Source organism: Labeo rohita, chromosome 9 (assembly GCF_022985175.1).
Source record: "Labeo rohita strain BAU-BD-2019 chromosome 9, IGBB_LRoh.1.0, whole genome shotgun sequence".
NCBI lineage: Eukaryota > Metazoa > Chordata > Actinopteri > Cypriniformes > Cyprinidae > Labeo > Labeo rohita.
In genome coordinates, this window is record NC_066877.1 from 16,358,241 (window position 1) to 16,375,339 (window position 17,099).

General features: G+C 36.9%; 2 protein-coding genes across 32 annotated transcripts in view; one reads left to right on the top strand and one right to left on the bottom strand.

Annotated features, from left to right (window-relative positions):
• Window positions 1-13,357, top strand: part of lrrfip1a (leucine rich repeat (in FLII) interacting protein 1a) — a 40,389-nt gene extending 27,032 nt beyond the window's left edge. For 7 of the 29 annotated variants that reach the window (XM_051118602.1, XM_051118603.1, XM_051118606.1 and 4 more), the window contains 11 exons: window positions 1,005-1,082; window positions 1,486-1,608; window positions 2,115-2,150; window positions 2,258-2,383; window positions 3,176-3,247; window positions 3,607-3,777; window positions 4,039-4,131; window positions 4,270-4,362; window positions 4,597-4,689; window positions 4,981-5,104; window positions 5,648-9,357. In XM_051118602.1, the coding sequence (XP_050974559.1) occupies window positions 1,005-1,082; window positions 1,486-1,608; window positions 2,115-2,150; window positions 2,258-2,383; window positions 3,176-3,247; window positions 3,607-3,777; window positions 4,039-4,131; window positions 4,270-4,362; window positions 4,597-4,689; window positions 4,981-5,104; window positions 5,648-8,643 (4,005 nt within the window). In that variant the 3' untranslated portion in view covers window positions 8,644-9,357. Of the gene's footprint in view, window positions 1-1,004; window positions 1,083-1,485; window positions 1,609-2,114; window positions 2,151-2,257; window positions 2,384-3,175; window positions 3,248-3,606; window positions 3,778-4,038; window positions 4,132-4,269; window positions 4,363-4,596; window positions 4,690-4,980; window positions 5,105-5,647; window positions 9,358-10,387; window positions 10,438-10,521; window positions 10,643-10,802; window positions 10,883-11,809; window positions 11,915-11,999 lie in introns of those variants that run through there. The other 22 variants (XM_051118613.1, XM_051118615.1, XM_051118617.1 and 19 more) reach the window with 15 other exon arrangements.
• Window positions 13,358-15,959: 2,602 nt separating this feature from the next.
• The window catches only part of LOC127171432 (uncharacterized), a 28,381-nt gene continuing 27,241 nt past the window's right edge, over window positions 15,960-17,099 (bottom strand). The window contains exons 25-26 of one of the 3 annotated variants that reach the window (XR_007828514.1): window positions 16,590-16,664; window positions 16,233-16,350 (exon numbers count right to left, since the gene is read on the bottom strand). Coding sequence is in view for 2 of the 3 variants with exons in the window: in XM_051120092.1 (XP_050976049.1) it covers window positions 16,230-16,350 (121 nt within the window). In the remaining variant the exon portion in view is untranslated. Of the gene's footprint in view, window positions 16,351-16,588; window positions 16,665-17,099 lie in introns of those variants that run through there. The other 2 variants (XM_051120092.1, XM_051120093.1) reach the window with 2 other exon arrangements.

Genomic DNA, 17,099 nt, shown 5'->3' on the forward strand with positions numbered 1-17,099 from the left:
TAAAAATCTTACTGTTCAAAAGCTTGTGACTGGTAGTGTATATTTTTATCAATCGTAATAAACTTGCATATTTCACCTGGTTTATTTAATTGATTTGCCACACTACAGAATCATTTAAAGAGTACAAATATTACATGTAATCTCTCAAATTAATAAATGCATGTATAATCTTAAAACATTAATAAAATGCTGTTTAAAATAACAAATTCTGTCATGAAACTCTAGATGGTGCAGGCTGATGAGTTGTTATGGCAAATTAATGATATTTACAGCATTAAACTACAACTAGTTTGCTGCATTACATTTAAATGACTGGTCAGCATTCACTAGAGCATTTTGCAGCACACTTTCATAGTTACTCTAAAATCCTCCACCTCCCCAGTTTCATCTGTATAGATCTGCTGTGGGTTATTACATATGCTATTTGTGCAGCAGCGGTATTTCTTAAAAAAAAAAATATATATATATATATATATATATATATATATATATGCACAGCACCATATCTGCCTATTTATTGGCAGTAGAAAGTTCATGTACTTGCTTTGCAGCAGCAGCAATAACCAACAGCAGCAGTAATTCAGCAGCGTAGCAGATCTATCATTGTCATATCCATTACCATTCTAAAATCTTCTAAGAGTTGGCATGATAGAAATAGTTTTAGATTCAGTATGTCACAACTCAAGTCAGTTTTAAATCTCAAGTATTTCATGTCAAGCTTGTTCTCTAACAAAAGACACTAAAAGGCATGTATGTTGTCGAAGTGGGTAGTTTTTCTGTTTGTAAATTTGTACTTTTTTTGTAAGTTTTTTTTTTTTTTTTTTTTTTTTTGGTTGTTGTTTTGAGAATCTTACAGGTGTGCAGTGTCTGTATTAGGCCTGTCTGAAAATCTCCAGTCAATTTTGTTCATATACATGTACATTGTCTCTTTTCCTCTGTCTCGCTGTTTCTTCACATTCTCATAGTGTGTGTGTGTGTTTGTGTGTGTGTGTGTGTTCGTCTAGTCCTCTGAATACAGTGGTTTCCTGGGCTCCAGCTCTAGGACTTCGTCCAGAGCAAATTCTGCGTGTGGCAGTCCGGTGGTGAGCAACTTCACTGTCACTGATGGCCAAGATGATCATGGATCTACACAAATATATTTTAGAAATTGCTTTCTCAGTGACAGATTTAGTTACAGCTACATGCATCATAAATCTGATGCCTGTACTGTGTATCATTGATTGTTGATGTTACCAGCTGAGTCAATGAATGAATATGCTTTAAGTCTGTGTTAAATTTGTTAAATGACTTGATGTTTACCTACTAAGTAGAATTCAATTACTTTAACAGAGTAAGAAAGGACATCTGAGGTGAAGTGTGTTTGTGTGCATTCTTTCTTTGGGTGCATGCAAAAAGCCAACTGTTAAACTTGGACAGTTGAGACTTCACAAATAGCTGAAATACCTCTCGCATTGATGTTAATTGCTGCCATCTGCTGGTTTCCAGGAGGACTGCAGCAGCTCAGTGGCTAGTTTTATGCGCAGCACAGCTAGTATCAGTGGCCTCTCTAGAGACCTTGACCGTGTGGTCATTCCTGACCTGCCAAATGTTAATGGGAGGCTGTCTATGGTACGAGAGTGAAATCTTCGGTTCATGTGATTTTTGTGGTGGCTGATGCCCTGGTTTCAGTTGTTTGTGTATGTGTGTGTGTGTGTGCGCGTTTATGCATACTGGCATGTTGAAATGAGGTGATGAGGTGCATGTAAGATGGTCAGGGTCAAAATTGTGCCGAAAACCACAGAAGTCTGATGCTTGTCATGATGCTTGAATGAAATTTCCAATTGTTAACGTAACTCAAGTTCATTGTAAAAAGATGTATACGCAACACCGTATTGCTTGCTGGTTGCGTTTTGATTTATCAGTGTTACTGATCAAATACAGTCATTGTGTTTTGAATCTTTTTAGCTTGACTTTCTTCCTCTAATGGAAAAATATCCTTTTTACTAACTTTTATTTGTGTGTGTTGACAGCATGTCTTCCAAGGACAGCATGAATCAGAATGAATAACTCAGTACTCGACTCATTTTTTGCAAGACTGTAAAATCTATTGACTGTGTCATCTTGTTTATTTACAGGCTGATGACAGGTTAGAGCGAGACTACTTGGAAAAGGTTTGTGTTTTTTGTTTTTGTTTTTCATTTGTGTAGCTTCTCAACCATTTAAGCCTATTCTCACTGTATAAACAAGGGATATGACCTATGACTTGCTGTATTTTTAGGGCTCTTCACGAGCATCGACTATTTCTGGCTCCACTCTTACTTCTCTGGGTGGGACATCCTCAAGGAGAGGAAGTGGCGATACATCCATCTCTGCTGATACAGAAGCGTCCATAAGGGAAATAAAGGTGTGTGTCCTGAACTGTTTGTCTAGTGCCAGTTTAAATTTAAGGAATGGTTTTATATAACCACATGATATCTTCTCGTAATTTGTACACGTAGTATGCTTTAAGGTTTTTATATTGGGCAAATATTGGGAATTCATTACTCATTTTCCATCACTTGTCTTGCTCAATACTTTTCACAGCTCAGTACACTGTCATTTTCTTTGTTTATGTTGCTCAGTCCTGTTTCTAGTGATCTGCCTTCTAAAAGAGTAAAGGGGTAGTTCACCCAAAAATGAAATTTTTGTCATTAATTACTCACCCTCATGTCGATCCGGAAGAGAAAAAATTGAATTAAGTCGTTATTTTTGTTTTCTTTGCACACAGAGTATTCTTGTAGCTTCATAAAATTACAGTTGAACCACTCATATCACATGGACTATTTTTACCATGCCCTTACAACTTTTCTTGGCCTTGAACGTGGTACTTGCATTGCTGATTTGTGTTCCTGAAGATGAACAAAGGTCTTACTGGTTTGGAACATGAGGGTGAATAATTAATGACAGAAAGTTCATTTTTTGGGTGGATTATCACCTGAACAAGATATCTAAGATGTTTGTGTGTTAAACTCTTAAGCACCGGGACTGACAGCCTTCTATGATCTGCTACACTGTTATTTTCTACAGCTTTGTAGTTGTTTATTGCACAGTAGTTAACTGAGAAATCAATCTGGCATTCTTTACCCTTCAATTGCTCTTCCTCAACTGCACTCTATATCCTTCCTCTTCATCTTCACTCTTCATGGTTTTCATTCAGGAGATCCATGAGCTTAAGGATCAGATTCAAGATGTGGAGGCGAAGCACATGCAGAACCTCAAAGAGCTCAAGGTATATGGCTGGTAAAGGCAGTGCCAGTCAAAAGCCCAGCGAGAACCTGCTTTATTTGAGTGATATTTGACAGTTCTGGCAAGGGAACAACAAATTTTGTGTTTTTTAACCAGCGAGTAGCTAAACAGCTGATCTGGCTCTCGTCTTGCATGTCACTGAAGTCTACAGCTTATTTTTCTCTGCCTTGTTTCCATCTTGTTACACATCCTGCTTCATGATTTAATTTGATTGTAATTTTAAGGAGAAATTTAGTTTAAAATTGTGTTTGAGATTGATGAGTTTGAGGTATTGTAATGCATGTTCAGATGTGTGTTTGTGAGTGTTTGCTGGTTTTCAATATGGTGTCTGACTTTTTGAAGGATTCCCTTTTGGAAGTGGAAGAGAAATATCGTAAGGCCATGGTCTCCAACGCACAGCTGGACAATGAGAAGACCAATATGATGTATGAAGTCGACACTTTGAAAGACTCTTTAATGGAACTGGAGGAGATGCTCTTTGAAACACGCCGTGAGCTCGAGGAAAAGTGTAAGGTCTGTACAGTCAGGTGTGCATTATTATAAGTTGCAGTAATGCTTTGTTGTAATGCATTTGTTGAATCGCTAATAATAATTACATTTAAACAGTACAAGATTTTAATGTCCATTTTTATCCAATAATTGTGTTGTAATCTTGTTCATTTTATGATTAAAATAGAATGGTACACAAAGACATGCTTGTACTTTAATATCAGTGTTGACACTCTTAGATATTAAATTTAAAGGGTAAAAACTAAAGCCAGTCTTATGTTTTAGGACCTTGAACGAGAGAAGTATGCTCATAGTATACTGCAGTTTCAGTTCAATGAATTGAAGGAGACACTGAAACAGAGTGAAGAACTGCTCACTGTGAGTATTGTTGTGTTTACTTCTCTGTGCTAAAACCTTTGTCTTTCTCAAATGCTTGGCTTATCTGCCCATCTGCTTTAACAGCTTCTCTCCTTCCTTCATCTTTGGTCTTCTTCCATGCACAATACCTCTCTATAGGAGATCCGCCAATTACGACTCAAGCAAGACGGCTATGTTAGGGAGATTTCTGACCTCCAGGAAACTATTGAGTGGAAGAATAAAAAAATTGGGGTATGATCCCTTAGCATCCAACTGTTGTAAAAAATACATTTGTCATTGCTTTCACTGTAAGAGAATTATAATTGTAAATGTAGATTAGCTCGATTCTACATCTGTTTCCTGCTACAATCTGTCTCTCATTGCCAAACTGTTCTTGTTGTCTGCGGCACTGATGTTTTCATTGCTTTCACCTTCTTTTTCTCCTCTTTGCTGCATCTTTGCCAAATCCCTTCTGGTGCTGTTCAGGCATTAGAGAGGCAGAAGGAATTTTCTGATGCCATTCGAAATGAGCGGGATGAGCTTAGAGATGAGGTTGTTCAGCTCAAAGATGTTTTGAAGGTATTGAAATGTGTGCTGAAAACTAGGGCTCATTCTTTTCTCATTAACATTTCCTAACGAAAAAGCTTTATATACATTTTGAGTAATCTAAAGATGTTAAGATCCAGAATATAATATAAATCCAGACCGATTCATTAACACTCAACTTCTGACTGAATGAACAGACTCACAATCACAGTATTATCTACAAATATATACGTTTAAAAATTATAAATCTAGGCCCAGTGCATCAAAATCGAACCTAAATCTGATTTTACAGTAAGTAAACTAATAAATAATTTTCCTGTCCAGAAACATGGCATTGTCCTTGGACCCGACTTGACCACCAATGGAGAAACGGGGGAAGAAGTCGGAAAGGCTGATGAGAATTCTCAAACAGCATCAGCTGAAATCCGAGAGGGCAGTAGCGTACTAGGTAAGCTGTATTTCTTAACCTCACTCATTGCATGCTAAAGTTTTTTATCTTTGCCACTTTGCATTTACATCTTGTGCTTCTTGAGCTAAGTCTAACCAAACTATGAGCCTTGTACAATTGCACCGCCACATTAACATCTCCCACACCTTCTTCCTGCTTCCCTGTGTCCACTTTGCATATACAACTAGAATGAAAGCTAACACTACAGAGTCATGTCATTTCTTGTGTACATATTGCAATACTCTGGACAAGTGTTTATAAAATTCCTGAAAATATTTCACCATCCTTGATTTTAAAATTAAAATCAAGAAAAGGAATTTCAGAGTAGTTTGTTCAATTCTTGACTTTACTGTGGGGTTTTATCTTTGGTATATTCTTCAACACATTTTATTTGTGTATGTTTATGAGCTTTGCCATGGAGTCTTTGTTTTTTCGCTTCTTTCCCTCTTTTTCTTCTCGCTCTAAACGTTTGCCATCTATTCAATGGCTTCTTCAGACATATTTCTTTTGGCTTTAACTACTGACACCTCAATCATCTCCCAGGCACTCATCAGTTGAAGGAGTGTAAAGACCAGCAACAAAAAGATTTGGATGACGGGGTGCCAGAGAATCAGCAGATTTCACAAGCTCAGATCAGTTCTACAAACACGCCTCTAGAAGCTCATGAGAATAGAAACCTTGAGGACCAAGTGAATCATGGTGTAGAGGAGCTTGAGAATAAATCTGAAGAACCTTCAAGTTCTGTTGGTGATGATGAACTCACTGCAACAAGACCCACGGAGGAGATCAAATCTGAGGAACATACACCAGAAGAGTCAAAAGATAATACTGTGGAATTAGAGTGCAACGTTCACAAGGATGAACATTTGGAGATGGATCAACAAGAGAGTGAATGTGTCAAACCAAGTCAGGTCACCAAAGACGAAACTCCTTTAAAGTCAGTCTCAGGTTTGGTTCGTGATGAAACTGATAAACCTGATGATATGGTTGATGATAAACTCAAAGAGGAACCTATAGAATCATCTGAAACAGAGAAGCCAGCCAAAACCCAAGGTGCCAGTGCTTCAAATAAAAAGAAGAAAAAGAAGAAGAAAAACAAGCATAAACACAAACAGTGTGACAAGCAAGAGAGTGACACAAAGATAGATGACAAGAATGAAACCATTTGTAGTGAAGACAATCTAAACCAAAAAACAGAAGGTGATCTAGAAGTACACCATCAGGAGCCCTTAGAGAATGATATAACTGAAACGACAGTGAATACAGATGTCCCACATGATGATAAAAGTACCATTGAATTGAACATTATTGACACAAGCACAAATATAAATGCTGATGATGTTCAAGATAAAATTCTGTTAGTTACAGATGAAGTTCCATCTAAAACAATCTTAACTTCTGATTGCCCTGCATCTAGCAATGACGTCCTTTCAGGTGATCTGTCCAGCAGTATTATCTCTAACCCAGCAAACATAATTGATGAACACACTGAGGATTCAACCAATCCTGATTCCGAAGCTGTAATCTTTAGCTGTGGGCTTGTATCTTCAGAAACGGAGACTTCCCTGCCTCATGAACCTTCTGCTCAGTCCGTGGATGCCGTTGAAGTGGGTGTTGAGTTCATGAGCAGCTCTGAGAACGTTGAGAAATCTTCATCAGTAGACATCAAGGAAGTGAAGAGTCATCTAAGCTGTGAAGTAGAAGAACAGGAGGAAAAGCTCAAGAATACTGATCTAGATGGGACCACTGACCCTGAAGATCAAGATGACTCTGCTCATCCCTCTTTCCCTGCAATGGAGAACGTGGAAAGTGAAGCTGAAAGGGTAATCCAGGAACAACCTATTGATCAGCCAATGGAAAGCCAACTTCAAGAAGATATTGGAGCAGAATTTAACCAGAAAGAGGTTGAGAGTCAAGATGAACTGGATAAAGAAAACTTTGAAGTGCCTGCTGAAAAAGCGTTTGATACTCAAGACAGTACTGGAGCAGAATTGGACCAGGAAGAGGTTGAGAGACTAGATGAACTGGATAAAGAAAACCTTAAAGTGCCTACTGAAACAGAGTTTGATACTCAAGACAGTACCGGAGCAGAATTGGACCAGGAAGAGGTTGAGAGACTAGATGAACTGGATAAAGAAAACCTTAAAGTGCCTACTGAAACAGAGTTTGATACTCAAGACAGTACTGGAGCAGAATTGGGCCAGGAGGAGGTTGATACACAAGATGAACTAGAAAAAGAAAACCTTAAAGTGCCTACTGAAACAGAGTTTGATACTCAAGACAGTACTGGAGCAGAATTGGGCCAGGAAGAGGTTGAGACACAAGATGAACGGGATAAAGAAAATCATAAAGTGCCTACTGAAAAGGTGGTCAATACTCAAGACAGTATTGGAGCAGAAATGGACCAAGAGGAGGGTGAGAGACTAGATGAACTGGATAAAGAAAACCTTAAGGTGCCTACTGAAACAGAGTTTGATACTCAAGACAGTACTGGAGCAGAATTGGGCCAGGAAGAGGTTGAGAGACTAGATGAACTGGATAAAGAAAACCTTAAGGTGCCTACTGAAACAGAGTTTGATAGTCAAGACCGTATTGGAGCAGAATTGGACCAGGAGGAGGTTGATACACAAGATGAACTAGAAAAAGAAAACCTTAAAGTGCCTACTGAAAAAGTGTTTGATGGAGGCCATGTTGACAACACTTCTTTAATTGAAACCCAGGGTCAGGTTGTGCTTGAGGAGCACTTGCCTCCCAGTGAAGCAATTCAGGAATTAGTTGGAGAGTCAGAAGCTTCTGACCAAGAAGCCAAGGTAGAAAAAGATGAGGAGGAAAGGTCAATCCAAAATCAGGTTACGCCTGAAGTGCAACTGCCTCAGGGTGAAGAAGACCTTCTGGTAAAGTCAGATGTGGCTGCTCAAGAGCTCAAGGAAGAAGATGAGGAAGATGAAGATGAAGGAGAATCATTTGATTTTGATGAAACAGATCTCGAAGCATCATCAGATGCCCCTCTAAAAAACGTTCTAGATCAGCCAAATGAGGAAGTTGGAAATGTTCAAGAAGCAAGCCATGAATACCAAAGCAATGTCACTGATGAGGACCAAACTCAAGAAAATGAACATCTAGAAATTTCAGATCAGGAATCAAAACCAAAGGAGCAGAAAGATGATGGACAAGACACAGAAAAACCACAAATAACAACAGATGTAGCAGGATGTGTGACAGAGGACAGCCAAATCAACAAAGTCGTCAGACCTAATGATCAGCAACATGATACTTCTGGAAATAAAGTAGATGCATGTGAGGAGCATCACCAGGCATCAGAAGGAGTTAATCTGATCTCAGAGATGGAGAAAAGAGATGCTGGCCAAGAGATCAATAGTTCCATTCACCACGAAAGAAAGACATCAAACATTTCAGGAGGTCAGGAAGTTGAGAAGGAAACTGCACAAAGCAACAAGGAAGATGAAAGAAAAGAATCTAAGAAAAGTGGAAAAGGGAAAGGGAAGGGCAAGGGGAAAGAAGATTGTAAAATGTCTTAAAAGACAAAGACATTGTTAAATCTCTTCTTAGCATATTAAGTCTAAGAAGTAATTTGCACTTATGTAGGTCCTAAGGAAATTATTTTGGGACCATTACTTCAGAGAACCCTAAAACAAAGTTATCTTACAGTCAAGCCAAATTATCATTCACTGCAGCTATTTCAGCAAACATATTTTATACATTAATGTTTTACACCTTGGACTCTGGAAATCAGTTCAAACAGTATTTCTGTCATAATAACAAAACCAATCACACATTAAATGCTAACAGTGATGAGCATAAAGTGTCATATTTATTATAAAATTTACATGAGCATAAATAAAATGTTTCTCATAACAATATAAAACATGTTACTTAATGAAAATTACCGGCTTTCTGTTTGTGCCAGTCATGTTTAGCAGCTGCCGAATTACAGTGTTTTCGGTTACAAAGATTCCATAGTGTATTTTGTTTAAATGGGTGTTATGTTTAAAGTTGTGGTAAATAAAAAATGTCATTGTGTGCCAACCCTATAAAACATTCCTATAAGGAAATGACTGGAGCTTTGTAGTTACATTTTGTTTTTACAAATCATTTGTTGGGAGATATGATTGAAAACAAATGGATTTTTTTTTTTTATTCTGTTCAGTAAAGATGGTGTTGGAACATTGAGAAACCTAGTGTATGTTTACTGAACCATCTATATTAAAATAAAACATAAGCAATTAAAAATATCTTTTATACTATTGCTTATTGATTGTGTTACAGCAGAAATGTTTATTCACAATTTAATTTCCAAGCTGACTAAATAAGTTTTTATTATATTATAGAGGACATTTATTTAAACTTTAGATAAGAATGACTTATTTTTTTATATAGTATGTCACACACTCAATGCATCACAAAACTCAAGTAAGCTCACATCATGAAACACACTAACAATATATGAATAGATGAGTGAACGCTAAGCGTTGAGTACATGAGGCTGAAGCCTCTGAGGTCACTGAAGTTTCTGCATGTTGTCCATCCTCATCCTTCACATCCCAGCATAGGATAGCCTCACTATTTGCATGCCCTGACTCCTCCCACTCCATGCCTTTGGCTCATCCCACCCCTGGTATGTGAAATCTTTCCTGTCTAACCATGGAATTTGTTTTAACATGAGAATGTAATATTTTATTATTGCAAAAGACGTGTATTAGATGTTTAACTGTACATTGTAAAAAACAATTTGTTGTGTCAACTTAAAATAATTTGCTACCTGGTTGCCTAAACATTTTAAGTTCATTCAACTCAAAAAAGTTTAGTCAACTTGAAATGCTATATTGTACTAGGTGACAACTTATATATTTGAGTACATTCAACTTAAAATTTTAAGGCAGCTAGCAACAAGCCCAGCTCTTAAGTTTACCAAACAAAGTTTTTTTGTTTAGTCAACTCAAATATCAAAGTTTCGACTTAGTACAACTTAACATTTCAAGTTGACGGAACTTAAAATTTTAATGCATCAGAGTAGCAAATTATTTTAACTTGACTCAAAAAAAAAAAAAAAAAAAATAATAATAATAATAATAATAATTAAAAAAAAAAAATATATATATATATATATTTTTTTTTTTTTTTTTTTTTTTTACAGTGTAAAAGTTAAAAAGTCTATACATTTACCCTAAAGTGGTTATTATGCTTAAGTGGATATACAAAAAACTGCAAGAAAAAAAATGTTGGTTGTTGTCTAATGGTCTATCTGTTGAACTTGCTTTTCAGAAATTCGCTTGCGAAAACTGGTTGATGAGAGGGAAAACTTAATAGAGCAGGTGCTCTTCTTGCAGTTACTTTACATTGACTTTGACCTCGTTTCGTGACAATACAAGCGTGACGTTCTGTTTTATTCTGTTCAGGTTAAGAGATTGAAAGGTCAGCTTGAGCAGAAGAAACAGAAGAATGGTATAGAGGATGCATCCAGCCCAGAGGGAGAAGTACTGGAGAACGGTACTGACTCTAACATCATGGACATGCAGAGTAAGAAACTGCCTGTACTCAGTCAGCTTCAAGGCAAACATTTCAGAAAATGTTCTTCAGCTCACAATATTTATTACATAATTTTTAACAGATTAGGTTTCCTGCCAGAGCAAATAAAACCCTCAGATGTTAAGAAATGTGTAAATGTTCTTTATTTCAGGGGATGCCAACAGACAAATCAATGACCTCAAATTTAAGCTTGTCAAATCAGAGCAAGAAGTCACAGCACTTGAACAAAATGTGAGTTCTTTTATTTTATTACTCTTAAAGGGGTCATGAACTGCCTTTTTTATTATTTTGTACTGTTCTCTGAGGTCCCCTTATAATGTTATCAAAATCTTTCATTAAAAAAAAACAATTTAGAAGTAATAGGCTATTTTCTGTCCTGTTTGACCTCCCTCATCAGAATGTGACGGATTGTAGACTCAATAAACACCCACTGCTATGATTAGCTAACAGTTGTGTATGTTTGACAGCCTACATCCTTCATAGATGGAGGCTGCTGTGATTGTAGGTTTAAAAAAATCGCATAAATACTTCATAGGTATCAAACGATCTGTAATATCAGACAAAAAAGTGACCGTGTAATAAAAACAGTTACTCACACTTGTGTGGTGCGACATTACTGTCGGATTCAATATTGTCAGCACAACATCGTTTTTTTAGTTTCAATCTTTTTGAAATTTTAGTTTCAATCTTTCCTAATGTTGAGATCAGATGGAAGACAATTGTGTTTTTCCACAACTTGCCACTGCACAGCGTCTTGTTGTCTTTGGAGCCATCTTTATCGTTTGGTTTCTGAGCAGACCTGTGCAGTTTGTCTTTTGTTATTTACACTACATATGCGAATCGGTTGGTGGGGCTAAACAGGCAGTGATGTAGAAGCAGGCATTAATCTTCTTCTACGGAGGCGGGGTTTAGCCACACTATTACGTTATAAAGTGGCACGTTCCACAACCTTATTGGCAGATTGGCTTCAATATAATCTGTTTTTAGATTAACAACTAAGATTTGAATTCTGAAATTTATAGGATGTTTTTATAGTACAATGACCTCTTATATGTCAAAAGATCAAGGGAATTTTGGTTTCTCAGTTTAGGACCTCTTTAAAAATATGAAATTGTGAAATAACATTTGAAGTGGTTTTAATTGAAACTTGTGTTGTAGGTCACAAGGCTCGAGGGTCAGGTGACCCGTTACAAAACTGCATCTGAAAATGCAGAGAAGGTAGAAGATGAACTCAAAGCTGAAAAACGCAAACTGCAGCGAGAGGTACAATGGCCAAAGTGCTCTGCTTTCAATAAAAAAGTTGTGTTTATATGCACATATAATAAAATGTTAATTTTTTTATTGATAGTTACGCACTGCACTGGATAAGATTGAAGAATTGGAGTCCAGTAACAGCCACCTCACAAAAAGGATGGAAAAGATGAAGAGTGGCCGGGGAACAGCAACAACTCCCTAATGATTTCAGATCGCTCCCATAATCTGCCCGAATTCACCTCCACTGCCTATTCATTTCCCATTGGGCATTTCCCATCATTCTGCACCTTATGCAAAGTTAATGAAACTATAAACAAGCCCATGAGAACCCAGATACATTATATTCTGCGACCGTGCCATTTCTTCCTGTTTATCCATTTAGGTTGAGTTCTTATCTTTGGAGAACCCAATCAGGACTTTCTGAAGGATGCAGGAGGACTCTTAGCGTGCCTCGTTTAAAAGCACAAACACTGTAGTTCAAGAAGTTAGAATGGTAAATGACACATGTGAATGTTGCTGAATTGATTCAAGTGTAATGTTCAAGGCTGCCTGAGATTATTTGGAAAAGGATCTTAAAAGTTACTTTTTAGAATTCTGAATGTGAAGATCAGCTTGTCCAGCTTTAGGAAGTCTGGATGGCCATTTGTTTGGTTAAACACACCTGCTGCTTCACTAAGGCAAGACAGATGAGTATGTGTGATTTGTGCGTGTTTGAAGCTTTCATGTGTTCCACTCTCAAAGGTATTTTATTAACACTAGTTGAGTCGACTAGATCTTCCTTATGTATCTGAAGCCAAAGTTTCTGGAGTAATATTGAGGCCTCACAGCTGGCTTTTGCATTATGTGTTCTTTTGTGTTTTTTTTCCTCTAATGAATTGTCTATAATGGTCTTTCTAACATGCTCTTCCCTACATATCAGAAAGACCTATATGACAGAAATGAGGATAAATGCTGATTCTTAGTGAATTTTGTTGCCCCAAACCACATAAATCAGGAAGTTGTTTCAGGATTTCAGGCTGAGCACCAACTTTTGGTGCTCCACGTAAATCAGGAAGTTGCCACATAAATCAGGAAGTTGTTTCAGGGTTTCAGGCTGAGCACCAACTTTTGGTGCTCCACGTAAATCAGGAAGTTGTTTCAGGATTTCAGGCTGAGCACCAACTTTTGGTGTTGTTGCTGCCTTTGATATGTTAACATTAGCAATCTCCAGGTTATGGAAAAGCCTAGGAGATTCAGAAAAGTCTCATCTTGTCCAGATCTATTATTATGAGGAATGAAGTGTTCAAAAGCATTAATTGTTGAAGACTATTGTGATCACAAACACCATTTATTATCACCAGCCCAGATAAGAGGTGGCTCCACCCTGTTTACAATGCTTTAAATCATTTGTAGGTTAACTTTATGAAAACTGTATGAACTGTTATGATCTGCAATAAAATGACCAGTTTAATTTAAAAACGTCTGTAGTCTGTATATACCTTCACCTAACATATGCCTTCAAAATGCAGTGACACTATCACTATCTTCCTATTAAAGGAGAAGTCCAGTTCCAGAACAACAATTTACAGATAATGTACTCACCCCCTTTTCATCCAAGATGTTCATATCTTTCTTTCCTCAGTCGTAAAGAAATTGTTTTTTGAGGAAAACATTTCAGCATTTTTCTCCATATAATGGACTGCTATGGTGCCCTGAGTTTGAACTTCCAAAATGCAGTTTAAATGCGGCTTCAAACAATCTCAAATACGGTTGTAAATGACCCCAGGCAAGGAAGAAGGGTCTTATCTAGCGAAACGATTGGTTATTTTCATTTTTAAAAAATTAAATTAATATTTTTAAACTCAAACGCTCATCTTGTCTCACTTTTCCTGAACTCTGTTTATTCTAGCTCAAGACAGTTAGGGTATGTCAAAAAACTTCCGACCCAGTCTTTGCAAAGTGAACATGCAAAGAAGATCAAACACCCTTAACAAAAAGGTAAAACAGCGATATAGGATGATTTTGAAGTTGAGGGAGAAAATACAGTTTTTTCGACATACCCTAACTGTCTTGAGCTATAACACACTGTGTTCAAAGAGAGCAAGACAAGATAAGCGTTTGACATTAAAAACTTTATACATTGTATTATTTTTATGAAAATAACTGATCGTTTCACTAGATAAGACCTTTCTTCGTCGACTGGGATCGTTCACAACCGCATTTGAGATTGTTTGAAGCCACATTTAAACTGCATTTTGGAAGTTCAAACTCGGGGCACAATAGCAGTCCATTACATGGAGAAAAATCCTGAAATGTTTTCCTCAAAAAAAATGATTTCTTTTCAACTGAAGAAAGAAAGACATGAACATCTTGGATGACAAGGGGGTGAGTACATTATCTGTAAATTGTTTTTCTGGAAGTGGACTTCTCCTTTAAGAATATTTATTGTTGCCAGCCACTTTAACATTGTAAATGCACAGTTTGAACACTAACACTGCACTGTGCTTACATACAGGTAAATAAAAAACTTAAATAGTGATTAAATTAATATGTGTTGTACCTAAAAGTTAAATAAAACACACACACATGCACACACAAACTTAATTAAATTAAAAATGTATTTTAACATTAATTTATATTTAATCTCCATACCACTGGAGGGAGCCTGAGTACCACTAGTGCTACTCATACCACACTATTGAGAACCACTGACTTAAACGATTATCTTTTTGATGTGCGGTGCGTTCCAATCGGGATATATCGCCCGATCATGCCCGCCATATTGAAGGGACGCTCAAAACTGACCACTTCAAAGGGACCTTCGGAATTAAGAATTTCGAAGGTTACAACTGATGGACTCTTCAGGCCCCCATGATCCTGATTCTTTCCATGACGGCACCTCCGTGTGGTTACGGGATGATGATGCAGAAGGGCACTTCAAGAAACAGTTGTTTGATCCCCTACACCCTTCAACCCTTCAAAGCTCTCACTCCGAAGGGTAAACCTTCCAAATGGAACGCATGGGAATATAGTTTAGAATTCAGGGCCATCACACACATGGCTAAATGGCATCTGGGAGAATTATGACAATTACAATTTCATATAGGCTGGGCATGAATAAACTTGATGCAATTTACCTTATCAGTCCTTTAGTACATAATAATCTTAAGGCATGGCATGCTATTCGAAGGTTGGAAGGCCAAATTCCCCCAAATTTAAACAATCCAGAGTTCATGGCCTGTTCTTGGTATAATCAAACCAATAATTATATAGACACCAGATATATTTTTTTTGTGTCCTAGTGGGTAAAGGACACTATAGTTTATTTATTTATTTGAGGATAGCAAAATAAAGTAAACTTTGACATATTATACCCCAAAATTCTTCATTCAGTGGACTACTGGTAAAACATACAAATTTGGGACCAAAAATTTGATTTGACACTTCGACCTGATCGTGTTTTGTTAATACCTTTCTATTAATGTTACCTGACATTAAATTTTTAAGTTTAACTCTTGAGTTCTTGTCATATTTTATTACCATTTTCTGAACTATAGTGAATAAACTGATAATGAAGGAAATGTTGAAGGTGTCTGAATAAAATTTGGTTTGACTGAATATACGATGGGAGACTTGTTTGAGGAAGTTTCAAGATATAATCTACCTAGACAGCACTTCTTTAAATTTTTGCAAATTATAGATGACATATTCAAAAATACTACACTCACCTCTATATACTCTTTTTCAGTTACTGAGGAAATTCTTCTGAACCCTCCTTCATACAAGTTGAGTTCCCTTTTCTCTAAAGCTCTGCTTCTGTGGTGCAGTTAGTACTGCTACCTTTGACATTTTGTTTTGGTATGACGTTCCTAGGTGTATAGACGATTCATGTATTCTCCCCAGTTTCTATTTGATCTAACTGTTAATTTTAATCTGTGATACAACACTCTGTGTTTGTCATTTTATGTACATTTTTGTTTTTACATCCCCTTTTGTTGTAAATCAGGCAGTGCGTGTTTGTTACCATTTTGTAATGTGATGAAAGTTATTTATAAAAAAAAAGAAGAAAAAAAAGCAAAGTTTAATTTTTTATTTTGTGGCAGAAACACTATAACCTCTCTTGTATAACTTGTATAAACTCTAAATTAGATAAACATCTCGTAAAGTAAAGATAAACAAGATACACTGAACAACATATCAAAGTAATAATATGCAGTGGCATTTTGCAATTTCTACACATGTAAAATGCAAAAAGCTCTGCCACATAACCAAAAGAGATCGAAAAAGTGTATCCTGTGATTACTGTAGTGCAGCTGAATCACTGCCAAAACAATAACTATTTTATTTAGGGATCTGTCTCCTCTATCTGGGACGTGCGATACTCCATAACAGACTTTTTCATGTTCTTGTCTGGAGTAAGATCTGTGCCACTAAGTGGCTTCCCTGTTACTGGATCATTTTTGTTCCTGGAAAAATAAATGAGAAAAACAACAACATATTGTTATTATCTTCCTATTACAGTATATACACCTCAAGACCTCATAAACTGAAGACAAAAATAAAACAAGAGACATCCTTTGATAATCACCACAAGTAGATCAGACTCTCTGAGCATGCAATACATCAAGGGTTGCCAGGTTTTTACAACAAAACCCGCCCAATTGCTACTCAAAACTAGCCCAATCCCAGTTCTGGGGTAACATACACATTTTTTGGAGGGGTTCCCGTGATACAACTGCATTCCATTGGCTAAATATAATGTTATTGAGGTCACTTCAACCTGCAGACATGAAAAAAACAACAGTGTTAAAGTAGCCCGATTCCGCAGGAAAACTACGGACTTGGCAACACTGAAGACAACATCCTTTTTGATAGCATTTCATACCATATAATGTTGCTATGACAAGATAAGATCATGGTTTATGAAAATAGCATGTCTGAAGGATTCTGTCTAGTAAGGAATGCTGTTATTCATGTCCGTCATCCCCATCTGCCTGACACCCCTTTTGCAAATCTTAATTTCATTTCGAAAGTTGGTGAACGGCACCCTGATATACCATATAATTTCCTCAAGGAGTAAAATTACTTTCCCAGATGTTTGCTGTACCTCAGTGGTACAACTCTACATAAATAGCAAGGGAACAATTAAACTCTGAGCACCTAGCTCAGAACTCCTAATGTGCTAACACTCAAAAAACACTCTTATCAATAAAAA